The sequence below is a fragment of the Enhydra lutris genome, unplaced genomic scaffold (assembly GCF_002288905.1).
Source record: "Enhydra lutris kenyoni isolate GAN:26980312 unplaced genomic scaffold, ASM228890v2 scaffoldscaffold26, whole genome shotgun sequence".
In the NCBI taxonomy this organism is placed as follows: domain Eukaryota; kingdom Metazoa; phylum Chordata; class Mammalia; order Carnivora; family Mustelidae; genus Enhydra; species Enhydra lutris.
In genome coordinates, this window is record NW_019154110.1 from 23295878 (window position 1) to 23321155 (window position 25278).

Consider the following 25278-nt stretch of genomic DNA (forward strand, 5'->3'; position numbering starts at 1 on the left):
CATCCTGCAGAGGCCCCTTACAGGGTTTCAGAGAGGCTTCTGTACTAGACATCTGAGAGCAAACCTTCCCAGCTCCCCATTAAAATAAAAAACCAATCTCCCTCTCCTGCCCTGTGCTCCCCAGTGCTGGAACGACTCAACATCCTCTCCGCCATGACCCACTTTGAGGTCAGCCAGACTGCACGGTTGCAAAAGGACATGGTAACCACACACCTCGGCCATTCCATGTGGTCTCGCACAACTGTTACATTTTTCTGAATCTCACTTTCTCTTCCTGGTCCACTCTTGACCATTTTTCTCTTTACAAACAAACTTGTCCGACATTCGCAGTGAGACCATGCGAGGGACGAGCTTCTGACAACTCGGCTACCCTCCGGGAGCCACCATCACTCCCAGGGCTCTTCGCGGCCTGGGGAGCCACAGGCCATCCCTCGCCCTTCCTCTATGTGGCAAACAGTGCACAGCGCACTGGCATCTTCTCTTCTGGACTTATCCTCTTCCCTTTGCCTCATGTGCTCGTTCGCACCCTCCTGCTTTCCAGAGCTGCTTCATCCTGATCAAGTTTTATTGCAAGGAAGGATTTATGTTGATGGTTTAAACCTGACACAGTGCTAGTCTGGCCTTTTCTGTAGATTTCCTGGCACCAAGGCTCACATTAGAAATAACAGCACTTAACCTAGCGTTTCATTTTCTTTTGACATATTTTATTCTCATCCCCCCTCCTTTTTCTCCTTCTTTCCTTCCCTGCCTTATTCTTTCCTTTTTTCTCCTCATGTTGATACATTTCTCATCTCTACCCTGGCAGATCTGAGCTCCTTAACCATTCCGTGTGAAGAGGAGGAGGAAGAAGAGGAAGAGGAAGAGACATATGATGATATTGATGGTTTCGATGCCCCAAATTCTGGTTCCCAATGCAGACCTGTCATCTTGCCTGGGAGTGCGGGGCTAAAAGAGCCCACAAAGGAGAGAGAAGAAGATATTTATGAAGTCTTACCAGGTAAGGAATGTTATCTTCTGATTATCTTCTATTAGTTTCAGAAATCCTTGACCTGGTGGAAGAATGTAAGTTTAAAACCTCGAGAGGAAGCCAGATCTCTGAAGAAGAGAATATAGGGAAACTTACATGGAGGTTCTGAGATTCCCAGTACAAAAGTTCTCCCTTGCTCTGGGAGCAAGATGAAGTGATCAGAGCGTGTCTTTCACCTTTGTCATATGAAGTAACTTATTACCTATATTGACAAAGTGAAAGAGTCAAGGCTACTCATGTTGGCCTTCACCGGTGTACTCTGGATCTCAAGGTGGGTCATCCGAACTCTCCAGTTACAACTTCTTCTCTGTGTAAATGTGAGAGTGATATAAAGTCGCCTCAAATGATGAAGGTTGTGAAAAGCCTAAAGGAATACAAGTAGGGGCTGAGAAACCTTGTCAGTAACCGAAGACCCTGACAGAGCACAATTCCTCAGTACCCAGTTCAGACGTGCCACAAATGTCATCGCCTCTGTCACACATGCGCCCGTTTCCTCTGCCCGCCATTACAGCAGGCCCATGTACAGATTTCCCTTCCTCCAAAGGCTTGATAACTGACAGCTCAAAAAATGTAGAGTCATCACTGCCTCCGCATAGCCCCTTCTTGCAGGAACAACAGCAGCTGTTGAACGGCGAAGAGCACAGTGGGGGTCAGACTGTGGAAAACCAAAGCCTGAGCCTTTTAATTGGGAGGTAGTTAGACCACAGGAATGCTGAATCTTCAAGTCCATTCAGAAAGATCGCTCCTGTGGAAATCTGCCAGGAGTTCAGTGCTCTGCTGAGAAATTCGAGTTAAGCCGGAATTTATAGCAATTTAAACCTCGATCCCAGATGAACTTAGGAACTAAGGTGAACCTAACGTTCAGGCCCCTAAAGACAGGACTGGCTGCTTAAAAGCCGGGTCAGTGAGCAGCTTGGATTTCAAGCTTCCTAAGAAGAGGGTCCAACCCTGTCAATGCTACAGTTGTCTTTTCCTTTGGGGGTAGGGGTCGAGGGGTGGAGGGAGCCACATCATTGCTTCCTGAGCCAAGGAGCCAGGCTGCCGGCCCCCTGTCTCCTTCTTGCTGAGGACCTCGCCCACCTCCCCACACACCCGGGAGAGCTTGCTTCTTCTCCTAGCACTCCCAGCCTCTGCCAGTCCCGACTTCCCGAGCCTTTTTGTTGTGTTTTATTATGCAAATGATATCTTGGTTGAGGTCGAGCCATTTCTTGTGTCTGAAGTTAAAAAAAAAATGATAATTTCCTCAGCAAGTCATCGTCGTTAATGAAGTTTTACAAAAACAGATACAACCAAAGGAAAATAAAATTTCACAGGTGATAAATTTTTCCAATTTCCCTGGCAGAATTCGATAGGATTGTTAAATTAAGAGTGAAGGTGTCTGTTAGAAAGCAACGAGCAGTGATGGGTAATTTTATAGAGTGGAAAATTGAATCAAATTGCTACATTAAAACACAGCTCCTCTGAGAATCTTCCTTTTCACAGTCTGCTCCATTGCAACAGCAGGGAGCAGAAATGGATCTAATTCACAACACTCCCTAAAAGGAGATGTACTCCCCAACTTGGCCAGAATCTTCTTAGGGAGCTCACATTCCACTCAGTCCCATCCAAGGTGGGGGGGTGGGGGGGTTGTGGGGGGAGATATCCAGGCAACACTCCACTTTGGGTTACAGCTGTGGAAGAGCGCTCTGGGAAAGCCTCACTGAACCACTCAGCCCTCTGGGGAGCAAAGAAGGGCCTTTCCATGCGCCAGGTTTAGTTCTTGGAGGAACCAGAGAGGAGGGGGCTGTTGCTCAGAGCCAAGAGCAAAGGAGCCTCAGGAAATAAGATGAGTTTGAGACCATCACCTTACCCCAGATGATGGGTCAGAATGCAGGATTGGGTTCTCAACGACCATCTTTCCTTTGCCCCCTCAACTCCTACCCTCGGCCATCCCGGGACGGACAAAGGTCCCAGGACATGCCTCCGAACTTCACACCAGTTCAGATTATCCAAGTGGACTCTGAGGGCATGGACACCAACCTGTTTTCCCGAGAAAAGCCACTTCACCTATGCTTACAGCAGTTGTCCCCTGAAAGTGAGGAAGACCATACTACAGGAGGCCTAGGCTAGGGAACCCACAGCTAACTAGCTTACATGTTTCCAAAGGACAGTGCTGCTCCTTGCGAACAGGTTCTTTCCCGAAAAGAACCACCTATCCATCACAGTTTTGAGAGACAGCTTTGGAGGTGGGCTATATTGGCATTTAATGATGATAAGAATATTTCAGCCCCGAGTCTCCATTCTCCAGCTTCACAGCGATGCCACCCAGCTTGTTGCTTCTGGAATTTTCTGTTCACTATACATGTGCCACAGTACCAGCCCTGGAGGAACCGAAAAGGAATGTGAGGGCAGCTGACATTGCCTACCTCTGCTGCCGTGTCACCAGATCTCCCGAGCAGCAGCACGGGTCCTGCAGGTGGATGTGCTGGCCCTGAGTCAGAATGGACCTGCTCGGCCACCTGCTAGCTGTGAGACCTTGAGCGAGTGATTTGCCCTCTGTGTGTGTTTGATTTTTTTCCCACCTGTCCAATGGGGATAACAGTAGTTCTTGCTGTAGAGGGATGCTGTGAGAAGCCTAGAACTGGAGTGTGTAAAGCACTTAGAACAGATACTCCGGCATACAATGAGTACTCAATAAATGCAGGCTGTTAGTAATTTGGTGTTGTTTAAATAGGAAGTGTTACCTCCTTGAAAAATTGAGGGATGGCTAGTTCCCCGCCTCCACCAACCAAACCTGAGACAGTCCAGTTGGACATTATCAACTCTATGTATGAAGCAGGTAAAATTGAGAATCCTGAGCAGATGGAACATGCAGCGCACCTTCTGCTCAAGGCTGTGTTTACTGCAAGGACAGGTGCTGGGTGGAGGGTTGGCCAACGGTAACGTTGGATTGTGCTAACACTGCATACCCATCAAAAGTCAGATGACTTGGGGTTTCAACACTTGTTTCATTAAAACAGGTAAATGTGCTTTGCAGAGAATACTTAGCACTGATGGTTCCACTACTCCTTCCTCTTTGGGCTGGGGCCTACACAAGCTTCATGGTCTCTTTGGGAAGGCCATGTAAGTGAGATCTCCCTTCCAGAACAGAATATCACTGATCTTCCTGGTACTGAGAAAAGTGCCTGTAACATATACCAAGTCAATACAAAAATGTTTTTTCCTAGTCAAAATAATGTATGGGTCATCAAATTAAATGCACTACTTCCCATTGATCATGGGATAATTAGCACTTGCTACGTGGCTGGCACTGTCCTTCCCATGAGGGAAAACCGGAGCGCTCGAGGTTTTCAGCCAAGACCACAAAAATGTTAGTCCTGGGTAATATGGTTTCAAGGTTGGTATCCGGTGGGATTTCTGAACATCCGTGTTGAGCATATGGGGGCCCTTGATTTTTAAGATCTCATTTGCAGGGGCGCCTGGGTGGCTCAGTGGGTTAAGCCGCTGCCTTCGGCTCAGGTCATGATCTCAGGGTCCTGGGATCGAGTCCCACATCGGGCTCTCTGCTCGGCAGAGAGCCTGCTTCTCTCTCTCTCTCTGCCTGCTTCTCTGCCTACTTGTGATCTCTCTCTGTCAAATAAATAAATAAAATCTTAAAAAAAAAAAAAAAGATCTCATTTGCAGTAGATTAAACTATAGGGAACTACCACAAAGAAATGCTAAGGCAATCTGCGGAAGATCGGAGGCTTTCCTGAGCTCTCTCTCACCCCTCCCCGGAAATTATTTTATAGGCTAGCACAGGCCCAGTTTTGTGATTTAGTATTCCATAAAAGGACAACTTTTATCAGGTTTCACTTTGTCTGGGGCCTCAAAGCTGGAATCCAGCAAGGCGCCTGAGACCATTAAGGCTTTAACTGGGGCCTTGTCGCAGCTGCAGTGACAACCGGATCTGGCTGTGTCCTCCGGAGACATTTCGGGAGAGCAAACGGGGAAGCGAGACAATGAGTTCTCCCCAGGAATTTCTGTGCGCATTCCGATGCTGCCCACACTGCCCCGGAGACTTATTACAGACCCAGAAACCAGATTGCTTTATAATAAAGCATATAACTGGGTGGGGGTTTTTGTTTTTGTTTTTTAAATTTGAGTCAAATGGAGACAAGCATTCTGTGGAATTATTTTTTCCCCCTTAACTGTTGCCCAGACCCACAGGAAGAAGAAATGACGAGAGTAGGTCCAAGGAAAGAAAAATACAGACACCAAAAACACAAAAGTTGATGAAGAAAGGGATTTTCAGTTTCACGGAAAAGCAACCTGAGCTTCCTGGCTCTTTCTGTCTCTCATTCCCATGCACCCTGGGCCCCAGCCACAAGGTGCTGTTTGGCCAGCGCCAGAGCCAGAATCATGCTGGGGCTTTTTTCACCCAGAACATCCTCCCTGAGCTCAGCCGGTGAAACCCTACGCCTTCCGCTCAAACATGGCTCCTGAGTGACACCCTCCCAGATACGGAAGCAGAAATGAGCTCCATTCCAGCCCTTCCAACGGTGATTTGTATTCAGGTCTTTCTCCTCCAATTAGTAGGTGCTCAATTATTATTTGTGAAATTAAATTCAGCGCATTCCAAGTGTTGCAGTTAGCACAAATTGGATTTAATATCGTGTACGTCAAGGCCCATACCACAGAGATAGGATGCAAATATTCTGAGGCAACAGTTGAGATTAAAAACTACACAACAGAGGATTAAGTGTGTTATTAGCATCTTGCTCATATTTTCCGTGTTGTCTGAAGAGGTGCTGTAGCCCCCACAGATTTATGGCGTATCTGCGCCTGCTGTGGAGCGCCTTCCGTTTCCGCTTTCCCGCGTGCAGTCTCTGTACTCCGAGTCTATCTGCATTTCTGTGGCATCTGTCACCAGAGCACCTTGACATCTGGTTGCACGTTGATACATGTGGCATTTTTTTTTTTTTTAAGTTTCTGTCACCTTGCTTTGTTTGGGGGAAGTGATTTCCCTTTTTCTGATCCAGTCATTTTTTCCAGCGTTGTTCTCAGTCCAGCCGATGCCAGAAGTGTCATGGGAAGCTGGCTCCTCTCCGTGCTTCCGCCATGGAGTCAGTGTCCTGTTCCTTTCAGCCTCTCATTAGTGTCCCTGACATTGTGCCAAGAGTGTTGATTGAAATCAACTCTCTGGGTACTGAGGCTCATTTGTGATGCCCCGTGGTTCTCTCACATGTTCGCACAGCTCACAGAATCTTCCTCAACTGTTTTCCCAGTTGAGATGAGATATTTGGGAATCAAGTAGAGCATTTAATGTAATAAGTGGACAGTAATCTTTAGAGGTTAATTTGTTTAAAACTTATGTAAGGTTGGGGTCCCATATGCCCTGTTAGGAGCGAGGACCATTATAATCTATTACTGTTTAAAGTTGAGCTAGCACATAAATTTTAATTCTCTCTTAAATGAAGATGTATTCCAGTAGATGTAATGCTAAAATGCCTAATAATATTCTTATAAAGAAGTTCAACAAGCTCTTCAGCCTAAAGAAAAAATTTTTTTTCAAAATAATCTCTTTAAAATTGAAGGTTCATTTTACAGATGAAAAAAAAAAGAGAGAGAGAGAGAGAGAGAAATCTAGCTGTTTAACCCGCCCTCTTTCATGAGCAAAGAGACATTTCTTTCTGTTGTCACGTAATTGGTTTTCTTGACTTTGGAGTTTGAAAGATGCCAGTTTGATCTCATCGAAGGATCCGAGGTAGAGTGTCTGCCTCTCTGTATTGTGCTCTCTGCCGCTGGGAAGGTGCCGAGAGCTGCTGCTTTTCCCCCCAGCTTGGAGAGCAGTGCCTTCATATTCTCCATGGTACCTCCATACTCACACTTTCAAAGGCACAGCACCCAGCCTCTCGCACCCGTAGCTAGGCTTCTTGACTTGAGCCCACTTTCAGCCACCCGGGAAGGTCAACGTCAGGTAGAACAGATGTGGGCATTAGAGCTTCCCTCTTCACATCCATCACGGAAGAGCTCAGTAATGGTGGTGAATGATATATAAGACCTATGGCCAGTGTTCTGCTTTCCTTCTAGGTGACTCCACAGGCACAGTGGAAATCAGAGTATCTGGTCTGGAATTGAACAGCATAGAACAGATTTTTATTTTTCCCATTTTTGTACCATGCCTAGATTAAGTGCTGTTGCCTGAAAGGATAAAGGAATCAAGTTTAGTTTTCATTTTTATCATTGCAAATACATTTACATTCTCCTATTTTACAAATGCAAAGAGCAGGCAAACCACTTTCAATAATTTATTTTAAAATCAATGCTAATGAGGTTATGTCTCGTCAGTGGCCGAGTTTTACAATAAAGTCTGATTTATTTAGAAAAGATCTTTGGTGTAGTTTCCCATCTAATGGTGGTGGGAAGGAGGTGGAGTCGCAGGCACAGTGACCCTCCAACTTCGGATCCAATTTGTAATTCACAGCGGAGATCTGACCCAATTTACATTGATTAGAATTGGGAGGAAGAGACATCTGTGCACAGACAGCAGAGGTAGAATAAACCGTCTCTGCAAAAGTGCCTAAGCACAGTAAATTGTTGGTCTTTGTGACTGAGTTGTTTGGTATCAGCAGAAGCGACGTTCCCTGTCCAAATTATCGGGTATCTCTAAAACCAAGGCCGTACCAACTCTTCTTTTAGTGTTTTCAATCCTGTGAAATTGGTCCCATGTCAAAAAGGAGAAGCATCAAGACAGAGCAAGGAAGGAAGTGGGCAAGTAACAGGAAGACAATGTGCAAAGAATGGTGTTTAACGTGATTTATTTCAGCAAGTCTAGTTCCGATATTTGATTTCACTCCTCCATTATCTCACATCTTTATTCCTCATGGCGGGGGGTGGGGAGCACTACAGGTGGTAAGTAGGAACTGCTGTGCTGTGAGGCCATACATGAAGGTAAGAAGAGTTGAGTTCTTTCCCCACAGTCTCTTGTAAGGCAAATATATATTAGATATATGATAATTTTTTTTAATCTGGGTGACATATGACTCATTTCCCCAGAACATCAATCCCTTAATTTTTATTTTTGCAGGAAAATTGTATCATTTTGTATGTGAAATCGATTACTTCGTTAATGTCCTATAGTGCTCTAACGTATGGTTGTACTGTTTCTTCTTACTTATGAGCTCAGAGTTTACTTCCCCCATGCTGACATACCAGAATTCATATTCCTTTATAAAACTTACATTTAAAAAAAAAAAAAAAGGGAACTGTCCCTAGGATATCTCCTCAAAAGTTTCATTTAGTGTCATAACGATGGGGAAACAAGCCAAGTGAGTGCCCCAAGACCCAGAAAGAGAAAGTAAATGTGGACCAAAAAACACTTAAGTATTCAATCCTCAGAATGTTGCTTATTATACCCCATTCATTGTGTATGTGGGGGAACGGGATGCACAGAGATGATGAAAAGTAGAATAGCAACTATGTTTTTCTCATCTTACTCCACATATAAAATGGCTTAATATGATTCTGGTACTCACGCTTTCTTTATAAAGGCTCAATTCCTACGGTATCCTGTAGTATGAAGTCTGAGACGAACAGGTTAATGAGAGTAAGAAACGGGCCAATCATGTTGTGACTTTGACCATCTAAACACTCGATTGGAGTTAGACAATAGCACTGACTTAGAACCCATTGTTTACCTGCAGCAATTAATTAAAAGACCATTCCAACTGCCTTCAGGAGCTTACACTCTAATGAACAAGGCAGCCTGAATCACAGCAGTAAAAAGATAACTACAACCCTCAAGTACTAGGAACATAAAATTACCTACATGACCAGCTTCTGCTACAGCTGAACAAAACTTGATACATTAAGGACTAATTAATCACGGAGGGTTTAAACACACGCTTAGACACACACACACACACGTATACACTATAACTCTGGATGCTTACATAGACACAGTACATTTAGAAGAGAATTCTAGGAGAGGAGAAATAGAGCTTGAAAGAAAGGATCACGATTCTAGGAATGGGTGCCTCAGTAAATAATCCAGTGGACTGAAAACTCCACAAGGGCAGGGACCTTGCCAGGCTTGTCCATCGTTGTGTCTCCAGTTGCTAGTGGAGCATCTTGAAGATAGTAAGTGCTTGAAAACATTTATGAGTGAATTAATGGGGAGGGAAGCAGAGGGCCCATTTGAAGATGTGAGATGATTTAAGGGAAAAAAAAAAAAAAGAACAATTATTGCCTTGAAAAGAGCATGATGAGCTCTGAGAAAGAAGACCCACCGGTGTAAAGAACATGAGACTATAAACCACTCATCACTAATGCTGATTATGTTTATCCCCTCAGAAGAAGAGCGTGACCTAGAAGAGGATGAGAACGGCACTCCACATAAAGGAGGTATGAGAGCTTCCCAAATATACAGGCACTGGGTAGGACGTTCAGGCTTCTGACTGGAGAAGGCACCTTTCTTCAGACTACAAACATAACCGGGCTCACTAATTAAGAGGCTGCTGGTGTGTTGACCCCAAAAGCCCCAGAGAAGATGACGGGATAGGGAAATATCTCAACCTTCAAAACAGCCACTCACTTTAATTAATGTTCCCAGAACCGCTAAGATTTATCCTAGAGAGGGTAAGAAACCAAACCAGGTATTTATTTTTTCCTATCAGTATTTCCTAAATCAGTACAGTGAAAATAGAATTGCCTCATCTCTAAGAGATCAGAGGATTGAGAATGGAAAGAATGGAAATGTCTCCTCTCCGAGAGGCCCAGAGATTGCAAGTTCAGAGGGGAATGGAAATGTGTCAGATCTGAAAAGTGAATGTGGGGTGAAGGATAGAACGGCTCGGTGGTGCTGACTTCTGATGGCCTGGTTTGATTCCAGGCACATTTGGAAATGAATATGTAACAGGTTTGTTGAATACAAGATTGCATCTTATTCATCCCAGACTGTTAGCCATGCTTCAGGCAGTTAGTGAACCTATCCTTTTCTAAGGTCAGATGCCCCTCCAAAGCCTCCTTAAGTGGACCAAGGACCTATTCTATCCTTGTCGGTGAAGGAATATGAATTGCATGGACCACCTCAAGGACATTCATCCTTGTTTTCACTGTAAGAGCCTAAACTGTGGCTGATATAAATACTAGCTGATTTTTTTTCTTAGAGATTCTATGAAAGTCTTAAGCCTAGGAGTTCATCCCAACTCTCCCTCCCTGGTCCCTCCCCATTCCCCTGGCCCTTCCTTTTCCCATTCTCCTTCTCTTCCCATCTTTTGCTGTTTCTTCTCTCTGTTATCCCTCAGCAAGTCCCCCTACCCCTAAGAGGTTTGTGCTCTGTGGGAGGCGAATATCTAACAGCTTTAGTGAAGGACCTAACTTCTTCAGTGCCCAACTCCTCCCAGGGAGAAGAGGCATCATCAGAAGTCAGGTGCCGTAGCAGGAGAAAAAGAAAGAATTGGCATGAGTATGGTCCAGGATTAGCATAGCTCCCACCTCATAACAATGAGCCTATATAATTAAGTCCATTCTGAAACACATTTTCTGCTATTTCCTACTCGCTGTGCAGAATTGCAACAGCAAATCTGTTTTCTGACCAAACTATGTCCCATGTCTTTTCTCAACCAACTTCCATCACCAGTGCAGGAAAGAAACACTTCATATGAACAGCTTGAGTGGGATAACTATAAACTTCCTGTGGCCAGCTTTATAGTAAATTCCATTCCGGAAGCAGCAGTCTCTGGCAAGAGTCTAAAATTCAGTTTCAGACTCCTCCCTCATCACATTTCCTCTTTCAGCCTTTCTTTCTAAGGTTCTATCTTGGGGCGGGTGTTGAGGGGAGATGTAATTCTTAAGTGTTCCAACAGCTCTATTTCAAGTAAGTTAAAAAAAAAAAAAAAAGGAACAACAACAAAAAACCACCTTTTGTTCCTTATGTTTCCTGCCGCCAGAATAGGTGTTGTTAAAGTGTGGTGAGCCCGGGGCGCCTGGGTGGCTCAGTGGGTTAAGCCTCTGCCTTCGGCTCAGGTCATGATCCCAGGGTCCTGGGATCGAGCCCTGCATTGGGCTCTCTGCTCAGTGAGAAGCCTGCTTCCTCCTCTCTCTCTCTCTCTCTCTCTCTCTGCCTGCCTCTCTGCCTAATTATGATCTCTGTCTGTCAAATAAATAAATAAAATCTTAAAAAAAAAAAAGTGTGGTGAGCTCTAAATATGTTTCTATGGTTTATACTTCCCACCAGTTATAATGATTGGTGACTTAGTGATTAAAAAACAGAGGACTTTTTGCTCTCTCTGCAGAATCTGAGGCAGGAATTTTTATTATTTGTGTTTACTTATTTATTTATTGAATTTATACAGTGCCTTTTCTCCAAAGGAGCTATAGAAATGGCAACAAATATGGAGCATCCAGATATCATCACTTAGCTTTATAACTATAAAATAGACAGGTCCAAGGAGAGGGTAGGCAGGCCCTTGAAGGCATATAAAAGGGAACTCTAGGACAATGTGCTTTCTTACCGAACAGACAGACTACACAAGTTTGGTTCACTTAGTTTCTTTCTCAGGTGTCACGTGTCTTTGGCAGGGTTTGGGGTTGGGGGAGTGAGGGGGCAGGAATATTCTCCTAAAAGATACTATGGCTAGCAGGGTTACCTTTATTTTTTTTTTAAGATTTTATTTATTTATTTGACAGACAGAGATCACAAGTAGGCGGGGGTGGGGGGTGGAAGCAGGCTCCCTGAGGAGCAGAGAGCTCGATGCGGACCCTGGGATCATGACTACCTTTAAAATCCACGTACTGATCTCCAGAACTCTTCCAGGGATCCTGTTCCCAGAAATGCTGTGCTCTCCCATAATAGAATTACTAACATTTTTAAAGCCCAGCTAGCTCTTATCAGAAGGGGGGGGAGGAATTCAGTTTATCCTCATTGGGTGTTAATGACCCTGTAAGATGTAATTTCTTTTATTTTATTCTGTTACCTAGAAAATCTATCAGAGCCTTGTAGTATTGATTGTTCAATCCATAGCGAGCTCACTTTACAGCATGACTGTTAGTAACAGGGTTATTTTAATGAGTGACTCTTCAACACCTCACATCCCCACTAAATCGCAACCCATCAGCCTAACAGTCTAACACTAAGAGTCTTCCGTGATGAGAGCTTATCTCCCTTCCCTGTCACGAGAGGGCAACGTTCAGGTAACCGAAAAGAACACCCGTTCTGTGCTGTTTGTACGAAAACTCCCGGCCACTGGCTCGGGTCGGCCGTGTCGAATAAAAAGCGGGGCTGGTGGCACAGCTCATCCGTAGATACCCCAAATATCTGACCAGGGAAGATCTCCAAACTGGTTGTTTTCACTCTAAAACCGTGGGCAAACTCCACCAAAAAGGAGCCGAGAAGCGGTAATTTCTGCAGGACGGAAACGTGGGCACCGATGACCTCCCACCACCGAGGCTCCTCTCCATGGGTTAGCGCACACACCAGTGGAGCGATTCCACGAAAGAAACAGGGACACACAGAGGTCTTTCCAGCTCTTACTTTTTGAAACCTGCTTCCCAAGACCAAACAGGAGATGAGCATCCCCCAGCTACAATTCTGGCCCAATTTTTGCTCCGCTCCTTCGGCCGAGCAGAGGACACCAAGATGAGGATCTGTGAGTGTTCTCCAGGTCAGGATCGTACTTATAACCTTAAGGACCATAGAGATTTCAAAACTCAAGATTAAAGTGGAGTTTGGCGAATTTCGTTTAGTTTTTTGTTGTTGTTGTTAAGATTTTATTTATTTATTTATTTGACAGAGAGAAAGAGATCACAAGTAGGCAGAGAGGCAGGCAGAGGGGGTGGGGGAAGCAGGCTCCCTGCCGAGCAGAGAGCCCAACGAAGGGCTCGATCCCAGGACCCTGAGACCATGGCCTGAGCCGAAGGCAGAGGCTCAACGCACTGAGTCACCCAGGTGCCCCTTGTTGGTTTTTTTTTTTTAAGATTTTATTTATTTATTTATTTATTTATTTATTTATTTGAGAGCGTGTGCATGAGCGTGGGGAAGGGGCAGAGGGAGAAGGAGAAACAGACTCCTCGCTGAGCAGGGAGCCCCACTCAGGACTCGATCCCAAGACCCTGAGATCATGACACCAGAGCTGAAGACAGACACAACTAACTGAGCCACCCAGATGTCCCGGCAAGTTTCTTTATGCCTTTCGTTCTGAAATAGTAAGCTATCAGGCTGGGTCTGCTTTGATGGACTGAACATGGTGGACTTCTCCGGCCTGGCCAAGTCCCTTCCAGTGGGTCACTGCCATGGCCTTCTGTGTCCACTTCTCACCTACCCATGGTCTAGCAAGGACTGGCTTTCTCCGTCTTCTCATTCTGTCTCTCTTTTTCATAATTTGTTAAGTAGTTGCTCCCATAGCTGGGCCTCATTAGCACAGCCCTTTCACTCATCAAGCAAATGTAAACAACATGCTGACCTGCCTTTGAGCCTCTTTTCCTTGGTCACAGCTTGAATTCCGGAGCTACACAGCATCTCCCCAGCAAAAGTCCAAGGTGACATACGAAGGCTGGAAGGAACCCAGTCAAGTTCTGTTGGCCCCAAGGAGGAGGACAGGCAGAAAGGTGTCCTGGTCCTTTTTACCTTAGAACTCTCCACGTCATAGAGGCTCATTTTCAAATTCTGACCCTGTCAACAGTAGTACAACCTGGCCTCCGTTACAGGAGAAATGACTCTTACTGGTTATAAAGAACTTGCTGTGCAATGACAAATGCTTTGCAATAAATACCTAAAGAAGAGAGAAAAACAATGTATTTTTGAACTTAGACTGTTGCTATTCTTCCTATGACATTTTGTTTGCTGGGAGCTTAGCTTCTCTTATATAAGATAAAGAAAATAAGATGTTTCCCCCCCCCTTTTTTTTTCCTCTAGAAAAAGTCCTCCTCAGCTCTGCTGGCAATTTAAATGCAGTGATCATACCATTAGCTTCTCTATCATTGTAATTGTTGTTAATTGTTATAACTGTTTTAGTTATTAGTGGTGTCATTATTGCTCTAGATCCTCTGTCTGTTTTATGCTGAATATATTAGTGCTTTGCTTTTGAATTACCAGGCTTTATTTAGTGCAAAGTTACGGGGTTTTTTGGAGAGACATTGAGAAATGCTGGCATTAAGCTTTATTCTTTTGTTTTTCATTCCAAATGGACAGACTGGAAAAAAAAATAATTAGATGGAATAATGTCCTCAAAATGAGAATGAGGATGCTTTGAATTAATTAAATGGTCAGAATGCTGCACGATGTCTGATCTCGGACTGCTGCTAGAGTTGTGTAGACCTAAAGGAACCTCCATCCAGTCCACAGAGGAAATACTCTCTCGGGCTCCCAATTCCTCACTGGGCTAAAGACGTCAGTCTCCTCGGGCATTCCCTTGTTTATAGAGTGACCTGGGCAAATTTAGGGAGAAGCAGAACTGCCCCTGCAAATTTCCAGAACTTCAAGCTCTTCCAAAGACAAAAGATTAGGAATGAAGCCCTCCTCTACCTTACTTTGTGCCCCCTTCCCCTTCACGATCTTTAAATAACACCCGCTCTCAGTCAGGTGTTTATAACACAACCAAAATTTCCGGGAAGCCTTCCATGAAGTTAACTTCCCTTTTCTACACAGCACCCTCAACCTCCCCTTTGAAGACATACCACGGTCCTAGATAAGTAAATATCTTCATGGCTCTGTTTCCCAATGCCTCCCCCACTGGACGGGAGCCCGGAGAGCAGGGACCATATGTGGTCAAGGTGGAATTCCCAGCCTCCCGCACAGTCCTGGGCACTTCGTAAGCACTGTGGACATGTCCGCTGAATGCTAAGGAATGAATGTAGAGAAGTTGTGTGCACGCACACACACAAATGCAAGTCACACCTATGTACAACAGGAAGTCTGCAATACCAGGTCCAGTCTGGTCCAGCTAAGACGTTCCTCCTCACTGATTTCCCTGGTACATGAATGCCTGTGTCTGGACAGCGAGTCTCCAGGTTTAACCCTTCATTCTGCTTATTTTTTCAAAGCTGTCCTTTCATGGTTCTAGTTCTGACAGTTCTGGGTCTTGGGCTCAGTAAACGAATAACCAGATTCCTGAGCTCTATTTTCTTTTAGCCTTTAGCTTATGAAGAACCAGAGGCATTTTCTGTAATTTTTCCTGGAAGCCTCTTGTTTTCTTCCTAGCGTCTTACTTTCCCTACGATCTATATTGCTTTTAGGATAGGTCTGTTTCCAAGTATTCTCCTCCAGTGTCTTATATGCCCAATATCAAGTCACTTTTTACGTATATACCTGAAAAGTACTCATAATCTTAGGAGCATTTCCAGGCAAAAGGGGACTGGTACCCCACAGTGACCATCTGCTAAACCAGACAAAGCCAAGACAATGTTGCTAGTCTTCTTACCATTCAGAAATATCAAGTTGTGTTTTAAAAATCTAGTTTTATAAAATTATTTTCTCTATAATATATAAATGTGTAAGGACTATTGACATCAATATATTTTTCATTTCTGGGATGCCTGGGCACCTAACTCAGTTAAGCCTCTGTGTTCAGCTCAGGTCATGATCCCAGGTTCCTGGGATCAAACCCTGCGTTGGCCTCCTTGCTCAGCGGGGAGCCTGCTTCTCCCTCTGTCTGTCACTCCCCCTGCTTGTGCTTTCTCTCTCTCTCTCTCTCTTTCTCTCTCTCTCTCAAATAAATAAATAAATAACATCTTTTAAATATATGTATATATAGAGACACCTGGGTGGCTCAGTCAGTTAAGCATCTGCTTTCAGCTCAGGTTATGATCCCAGGTCCTGGGATCAAGTTCAGCACTGGGCTCCTTGCCCGCTCCCCCTGCTTGTGCTCTCTCTGACAAATAAATAAAATCTTTAAAAATATATACATATGTACATATATATACTTTTCATATATATATTATATATATACTTTTCATTTCTAATTTTGTCAAAAGCTTCAGGTGATTAATCAACTCCATTATGACTAAAAATACATTAATATATCCTCTGGGAAAACTATTTTCACTCTTCAGGGACTGATATTTCTCTATGATTTCATGCCCTGGTGTCCCCCCCCAAATATATGCCTTGTCTTTCCAATAGTTAGCATTTTTCTCCAAATGTATTTTTCTTCCGAATATATCCTTAACTCTGTGGTTTCCAGCATGGTTTTCTTGTTTGCTGCCCTCTGTTGTTTACTGCACATACAAACAATTATCTTCAGGAAAGAAAACACGCCTCATTTCTATATGGTTAACATGTTTACTTCTCTTTGCAACATCTAAGTCTTGATTAAATGGATCTGTCCCTCCTTGATTTTTGTGCACTTTAAGATTCCTACTAAAGTTCTTTTCTCCTGTGCCTTTATTATTTGAATCGCTGATAGGTTAGGAACAAGTTTTTTAAAAAGCAAACATAGCAAGTGTGTCTGTCCACTCACACCTGCCTTCCCCTATCTATTCCCATCCTCGGTGACCAGCTCTATCACACCTCATGGGAGGGTCAAACAAATTAAAGGAAGGGTAGAAACTGGTATAAATACAGTCCCCCAAAGTCACTTGAATTTTAATTAGAACCCAGGACTCCTGACTCCCATCAACAAGAATCTCATCTTTGGTAGGTGCTTTGCTAACCGTTCTCACCCATTAGCATCCTAAGGGACGGGGACACAGCCACATCATCCCCGGTCCAGTGGACATCCGCTCTCCTGCCATTCAGATCCCCAGATCCTCTCCCACTTTGCGCTCTAGTGTTTAACCTTTCCGGGTAGAAGAAGATCAATACAGATTCTTCATTGTTAAGAATCGATGGCTGTCCTGTGGCATCACTACCATCTAGTCTTGCTGAGAAGCCCGGTAAATCTCTCCAGCTGCTTCGAAATCTTGGTTTGTCGTCTTCAGTTGCTCTCATTTTTAATGCAGATCACTTTGGTTTCTGTCCCCCTGGGGGCTTGCAGATAAATCTTGGCAGGCATGTTCAGGGTCTACAAATGAGATGCTGGAAAAGGGCCAGCCCACCCAGAATTTAGTTATAATGGATGAGACACCCCCCTTGGTTCACTTAAAGACTGGGCTGTTCGTAACCATATTTACTGCGGGATTACCTCACCTAGTACCTGAGTGGGAAGTGCCCAGGATGAAGTTCCTGTGTGACAGAAGACACCAACATGTGAGACTGTCATGCAGACACAGCTGGCTGACTCAGCCTCTCAGTAAATAAGCTGAAGGCGGAGACTTACCTCATTTCTTCAAATGCATTTTGAAGAGAAATGCTGGATAGTTTAGATGCCCTGGATCAAGACTATCTGTTAGGGGACACCTGGGTGGCTCCGTTGGTTAAGCGACTGCCTTCGGCTCAGGTCATGATCCCAGCATCCTGGGATCGAGTCCCACATCGGGCTCCTTGCTCAACAGGGAGCCTGCTTCTCCCTCTGCCTCTGCCTGCCACTCTGTCTGCCTGTGCTCACTCTCTCTGACAAATAAATAAAAATCTTAAAAAAAAAAAAAAAAGACTATCTGTTGGGAAGTTTCTGTCCTGCTTACGTACAAACCAAGTAAAAAAATTACCTGCCTGTTTTTCTTTTATTAATAAATGAATGTATTTATCATATTATTGAATAACGTCTGACTAAGGGTAATCTGTAAATATCCAATGTTAGTTAATGATCTCCTTTTCCCACAGTCCTTTGCTCACGTTGAGTGTTGGGCTGTTTCTCCTCCCAACCCCCCCTGAATCCTAGGTTTCCTAGGGACAATATTAGAACACTGGTTTCCACTTGCAGCAAAATGTGGGCTCCATGGAAAAAGACAGAGTTCTTTTAACTTTGATTTCTCCTCTCTTTGACCAGTGGACTATACCAATTATTACCAGGGCCTATGGGATTGCCATGGTGACCAACCAGATGAACTGTCCTTCCAAAGGGGTGACCTCATCCGCATTCTGAGCAAGGTAAGGACATGGAGTATGGGGCTTGGATCCAAAGTCAATTTTGGGGGGGCGCCTGGGTGGCTCAGTCTGTTAAGCATCTGACTTTTGATTTTAGCTCAGGTCATGACCTTAAAGTTGTGAGATTGAACCCGACGTCAGGCTCCACATTGGGTGTGGAGCCTGCTTAAGATTCTCTCTCTCCTTCTACTCCTGCCCCCCCCAAAAATCGATCTTTTCATTCTCAATGATGTAGTCACCATAAGCAAAATTATTCCATATCATACATTTCACTTGTGTGCATTACATGGCTCCCTCCCACATAAAGTAAATTCCCACTGATTTATAATTGTTAGGGAAAAGTTTAATTGAAAATTCACATTCAGGAGCTAATTTTCAAATTTCAAAAGGCAATAAAGTAGATATAACACTAAAACCACACCAATCAATTTATCCTTTTTAGGATCTTGCGGTGCTTAAAAGGTTTATTTGGTACATAATTTATGACTGTATAATTCTCTTGAAAACATTCTGGCTTGGTAAACCACCTTCTTATGTCATTCACAGATAAACAAGACCGTAATAGAATTAGGATGGGGGATAGTCAGGCTCAGTTGGTCTGAACAAGTGCTGATAAGGCCAAGATAGTGAATCCAACCCTGTAAGAGCCAACTAACTGTATTCTCTTCCTCAGCCATAAAGTTAATCTCTAACCCCAAAAAACCATCTCACAAATAGTGTCGTTGATTATAAAAGAATTGGGAGAAAAATAAGAGGATAGATTATAGCAGATCTGTCACTAATGTGAAGATGATTCAGAACCCACAGGCTACCATTGGAGGGATCAGTGGCATCATCCTTTGTAAAGAAAGAGTGTACATATTCTATATAGGGGGGCTAAGGAAACAGATTCTGTCCCTGGAGTAACTTACTAAAAAGATGTTTCTCTATGAGGTCAATCAATATCTACACGCACATTTTTTGAAATTGGCACCATTTGCTCTTTAATTAATGAGTATGTGGATTCCATAAAGGCAAGCTGAAAATCCATTGTGGTGTTATCCCATCATTTGCCATTTATCTTTATTCTGTCCGTGGCCAAGGGTTTGTCTCAATTTGAAAGATACCACGAGGTCCTTAGAAACAGATCAGAGCTGACTTAAGGCACCTTTCAAGGGTTGCAACAAGTTCCCTTGGAATGAGGACCAAATGCAGACCCAACCTTTTGCAAAAGAGTAGGAAGCCTTCAAGCCCTGCTGCCTGAGATCACAGTCTTCTAGTGATTTCTTCCAGAGTCCTAATTCCGCTCCATCCTAGTGCCATTCTGGTGCAGCTCCAATACACCAAGAATAAATTGGAAGCAAAGAAGGGAGTGGACATTGGCCTGATTGGTATTTCAAATGCCCGAAAGCAAGGTTTGCCTTGTAATAGAATTTGTGTACATTACCACGCTGGCATTACAGGGGTAATCGAGTTATCCACTCAGGTGTGACCAGGCCTCTGTTTGCCCAGAGCCTGCAGGTGAACAAATTAACTGTTTACATTGTCTGAGGTGCCTGCAGCAGGAGGGGTGGGGGTGGTGGGGAGAACAGAGCCAGACTGTCTGCTGGCCCTCTCTTCGGTCATGATTATTTTGTTTGTTTTGCATGTCTTTTGCCTTTGTTAATGGCTTCTCACTGGGGGTCCCTTTCCTCCATTTAGAAGGGGCTGTGTGGTGACTTGCCCTGCAGTACAGAGCTATCGGTGGGGACCACGGCTGTTGTATTTTTAAGAGATACCAAAGAACATGGAGAGGCTTCCTCACCTGTCTTTTTCAACCAATCCCTGCTTCTCCGCCTCCTGTACTGAAAGCTAATATATCAAAGTTTGATTCAGGGAGAAATATCTTGCTGCTGTGCTTCTGTCTGGTTTCTTTCTCCACCGTTTGGAAGGTCTTCAGTCTATTTTTATCCTTTGCCGGGTAGTAGCGCATTTCTTCCCCCAAAAGCTACAGCAGCTGCCTCCCTTCTTCACGCTGTGAATCCCTGCATGTCAGAGGAGGAAATGAGAAGCTGGAAGCTCAACAGGAGTTTCCCTCATAAAAGCTTCGTTCCAGTTAACGTTGGCTTGGGGAGCATTTCGGATTGGATTTACCTTTATTATATCACCTAACTCAATAACAGTCCTTGGACAGGAAGGAACCTTAAAAGGCCACCCAATCCATTCCCTCACCTCGAAGAAGCACAAATGAAACAATTCAGACAGATAGAAAAAGGAGATCCCTCTACCATGAGCTGTTTGTCTGTTCCAACGTGCAGCAACTCCTAATCTCTGGAATTTTTCTCACGCGAATCCTAAATACATCCTGCTTTAGCCCCAACTGGATTCCTTTGTTGCAGTCGGTTATACGCCGCAGCCCGCCTCTCACATGTGGAGGAAAAGAACTGACCCAAGTGGAGGTTAGTCCAGAAAAACGGTATCCAGAAATCTCCATTTTACTTTTCTCTCTGTCCAGTAAAACCTTTGTCAGACAAGAAAGGCCCTCTGGGTTAGGAACCTGGAGAAGTCTATTTCCACCAATAGGAAATAGGTGGTTCACTGGGTGGTTCAGTCAGTTAAGTGTCCGCCTTTGGCTCAGGTCATGATCTTGGGGTCCTGGGATGGAGCCCCGCATTGGGCTCCATGCTCGGTGGAGAATCTGCTTCTCCCTCTCCCTCTGCTCGTGTGCATGCTTTCTCTCTCTTATATAGATAAATAAAATCTAAAAAAAAAAAAAAAAAAAAAAGAAGGAGAAGAAGAAAAGAAATGCAAGGCAAGGTGCAACTGGGTGTGGCTCAGCTTACCTGGACAGCTTTACCTGTAAAATGAGGGAGTTGTGTTGGGTAACCTCTAAGGTCCCTTCCACCTCTAGCATTCCTGTTCTAAACATGATAAAATGAGTCACACGTTCCAACCACAAAATTGCTAAAGAAATTCCACACAGGGCACCTGGGTGACTCAGTGGGTTAAGCCTCTGCCTTCAGCTCAGGTCATGATCTCAGGGTCCTGGATCAAGTCCCGCATCGGGCTCTCACTCGGCAGGGAGTCTGGTTCCTCCTCTCTCTCTCCCTCTGTCTGCCTCTCTCCTTATGATCTCTCTCTGTCAAATAAATAAATAAATTCTTTAAAAAAAAAAAAAGAAAGAAAAGACATTCCACACAAAAATGTGTTTAATTATTTATTCAGATTAAACTAATTTAAACATTTCAATTATAAGCTCTTGTTTTGGGCCCTCATAAATGCCTCTGATTTCCCCCTCTCTTTTTGTATGATAAAAGAAATATTGGAGGGGACCAGGTTAAGAACAGGGAATGGCCCCCGATGGGGAAGCTTGGTGGGGTCTGGGCTTTACTCTTGGGCTCCTGCTGCTCCCTGCTCTTTCTTAATGGTTGCCCAAATATGAGCCAACCTTGAATCCTAGAATCTTTGGGCCAAGAGAGTCTTTTAGGGCCTAGGGTCTTTGGGCAAGAATGATCCCAGAAAGAGAGCTTTTGTCTATTTTATTTTATTTTATTTTATTTTATTTTATTTTATTTTATTTTATTTTTGAGAGAGAACACAAGTGGGGGGATAGGCTGAGAGGGTCAGGGGGAGAGAGAATTCTAAGCAGGCTCCACGCCAGGCACAGAGCCCAACACAGGGCTCAGTCTCACGACTTGGAGAAACCAAGAGTCTGACACTTAACCAACTGAACCACCGAGGTGCCCCTATTTGTCCTTTTTAAAATAAAACTTCCAGAGAGGATGATTGGCTGGGCAAGAAAGATACACCCCAAAGATAACCAAATACCCATCATCTGGCCTATTCTTAAGGAAGCAGATCAGTAACAGATGAGTTACTTATGTGACCCTGAGCAAAGGCACTTAATCCTGCTAATCTCCCATTTTCTCATCTGTAAAAATTGGGCTAACTTCTATTCACTGGGGTTATGATGCTTGCACCAGAGAATTTGTGTAGAGAAGTGCCTGGCATCTAGGGAATGGTAACAATTATCATAGTCCTCTCTTTTCCACTAACAATAAACTAAACTTTTGAGGTCAATGCTGTGTACATACTAGTTGTTCAATAAATCATTGGTGAAGTGAGAGAGGAAAAAACAGGTAGCCTGTCCTGCCCAAAAACTCTTCACAAAGACACTCAAAACCACAAAAGCGTCTCACTTGGAAATAGAAAACTATCCAGTGAAGAGGCCTACGTGGAAATCCAGCTAGCCCTTCCTGGTCTAAGAGGTTGTGTCCCCAACTGTAATGGATGATTTTGTTCAGACTTCTCATTTGATGAGAAATGAGGCTCCAGGCTCGGAAACGGTAACCAACGGGCACCGTCAGCAGGACCCCTGCGGACCTCCCCTAACAGGGCCCTACATTCCTAGGCCCCATGCAGTTTCATGCCCACTTAATTCACCCAGTTCCAATTAGGGCCTTAAAATATATTAAAAGGAGATTTTAATAACGAAGCAGATCTGCGCATCTAGCGGATGTTCCCACATTCACTTTGGGCCCAGATATTTCTGAACAGCTCTTCCTGGTACAGGAACTGAGCCCCGCTCTCCCCCTCCCCCCGCAGGGACGCCGCTCAGGCCACAGCGGGGTGTTTAGCGCTCTTCAGTGGCTCCAGATTGCGGCGCCTGTGCAGGTCCCCTCATACGTAACCGATGGCTCCGGAGAGCCTGCCTCTCGTAAATTACTTCCCACGATGCCTGCGACCACCGCAGAATCCAAGTTTGAATAGAGCAGGAGGAAAGGTGTTTGAAAGGCCTGTTCACTCAGCTGCATTTTAATTTCCTTTTCAATCTTGTCCCAATTAATTTCACAGAATTAATCTCACAGAAGCAAACTGGGCAGCATCGAGGCTGCGGGTTTTAGTGTGGCGGTCGCTCTGCCTGAACATGAAATAGGAGCTAATATAAAAATCCATCTGCTGTGTTTGAAATACACGCCGGCTGCTGCTCAGTCCTGTCTGACATTCCAAACATCAACAGCGGGGAAAAGTGATTTGGGGGTTAGTGGCCATCAGTACTTGGCAGGGGTTCAACAACAGGTGTACTCCAAAAATCCATTCAGCCTGGGCACCAGGCATGACAGGACAGGTGCTGAGGCAGCCTCCGTGGGTGAGCGCCGGGCCCTGGCTCCGCGGTCTTTGATCTGCGGACCGCGAGGCCCTTCTGTGGACCAGCAGCGAGGTGGGCATTTATTTTAAGTTGGAGAGAGGGAGGTGAGATAAGATGCCTCTATTTGGAGAAGATGAGTTGCAAGTTCCAACTTTCAGAGAAGAGACTCTCTTCCTGGCTCCAAGCTCTCTCACTAGGGAACCTCCTTTTTAAGTAATAAAGGCGTCCGTTCTACTATGTGAGAGAACTTAAATAAATGTCTGTTTAAAAATTAAGCCTCCTGTTGCAGGAGTAATTCACAGTGGCAACGTGAGCTGTCCAGCAGATGGGGGCAAATTAGAGAGAGAAAGAAAAACTCTTTCTCAATTGACGAGAAAGCAGAAGAGGTCCCTGCATGAGGTCTTCTGTTAAGGGCAAACTGAGTCAGCAAGCCACATCTCTTGGGCTGATGTTGTGTGCCTCATGAGTTGGCCTTGGGCTCCTCCAAGATTTGACCTGCCACTTACGCCCATAGAGGTCGGCCTAGGACCAATCAGCTGGGCACCACAGAAGGTTTCTACTTAGTCGGTGGCTTAGCTGGGGTGGGAGGATGTTCCCGTGGACCAGACTCACCAGCCTTTTGGTTGTCTTCTCTGTGGGTGCAGTTAACATGGGAACAGAGAGCCTTACAGGCAAAGTCAAGTTTAACTTCAAACACATGATGCCGTCAGACACTTTGGGCCCTTTGAGGATGAGGATAGACTGACTTTGTCACCCTGAGTGACATTCAGCTTCCAGCATGGTTAAAACTACTTAAAATTAGCCTGCACCCTAGCTCCACACCCAACTCCTTGTTACCTGAAGGCCGCAGGTCTGTTCCCAGCACCTGGACTGTGTTAACACAACACCATGTCTGTTGTCATGGGGTTTTTAAGGCCCCCTGCTCTCCACCTCCTCCCTCAAAAGACAACTTAAAGAATGTAGACCTTTCCCCTCCCTTGACTCCGTTCCCTCCATAAGAGATTTGTATGTTGTAAAAATTATCTGAATGCAGCGGTACTTCCTCTCCTAAGTGTGCTTAGTTGAATGTGATAAAAGCCTCATAAAAACGGATAAGTTAATTCCTTCAGTTGCTTTAAATGAAGGTTTGGATTTGGGTTAGTTGGGGGTTTTTTTGTTTTTGTTTTTTGGTTTTTTTGGTTTTTTAATTTCAGGGCTCTGAGGGAAAGGAGGTGTTTGGTGACATCTAGTGTCCATTTAGGACTTCCTCAGGCATCATTACCCTCAGCTTGGCTGTGTGGGGGGATGGGCGGGGTTATTTGGGAGGTAATTCTGGGAAGTAAGTGGGGGGAATATAGGCCTGGGGCGCAGGCTGCCCAAACAGTGTGATGAAACTGATCAGTGCCTGTCAAGGAGCAATCATTCACCTATGACCTAACCAAAGGGGGACAGTGAAGGGATACCATCGGAAAATATCTTTTCTTATTTATGATGATATGAAAGAGAAGCAGAACCTGTCCCCACCACCCCATTTCATGTTAACAAGCAGGTCAACACTGTGCTGTGATGACGAAGATGATGATGATGATGGTGTTTTCTCTCATTAATAACCCCAATGGGAGTCTATAGAGTTAGGAGGATGGGAATAGGATTTGGGGTCAGCTGGAAGGCAACGGTCATACACCGGTCAAATTCAGTAGAGGCCATTCCTTTCCCCCAGACAGGAACCAATCGTCTAGAACAAACCCTGGCAGCCTCATTCCTTCCAGGTAATTTTTATAAATGAGGGGACACCCATTCCAAGAGAGGACAAAAGGGAGAGGATGCCTCTGTGTGTGTGTGTGTATGTGTGTGTGCATATGCATGCACAGAAAACTGCTTAAAAAGAGCCCCAATTGCATATCAACCTTATCCTCCAAACCCTGGCCATTTATTATAAAACCCAGCTTTTAAAAAAGAAGTGGAAAAAAAACGCATTTTCCACTTTACTTACTCTTAAACTGTTGTCTGGACAGGAGTCTTTACTTTCTACACACACACACACACACACACACACACACACACACACACACCCCTTTCAGTCAGGTGGAAAGTCCCGGATCAGATAATTAACTACAAGGCCCAGACAGAATTGTTTACCTAGAACCATCTAAGCCATGGCAGGGTTAGGTTAATGCTCAGAATCTCCCGATGCTTTACAAACTCCAGTGTAAAAAAATTCCAGCCATTTATTTTGCAGTGAAT

The 25278-nt window shown here is 44.5% G+C and overlaps 1 protein-coding gene across 1 annotated transcript in view; it reads left to right on the forward strand.

Annotated features, from left to right (window-relative positions):
- The window catches only part of LOC111151823 (src kinase associated phosphoprotein 1), a 278085-nt gene that overhangs the window by 237069 nt on the left and 15738 nt on the right, over positions 1–25278 (forward strand). Inside the window, exons 9-11 of the mRNA XM_022510039.1 lie at positions 806–997; positions 9341–9391; positions 17851–17951. Of these exons, the coding sequence (XP_022365747.1) occupies positions 806–997; positions 9341–9391; positions 17851–17951 (344 nt within the window). The remainder of the gene's footprint in view (positions 1–805; positions 998–9340; positions 9392–17850; positions 17952–25278) is intronic.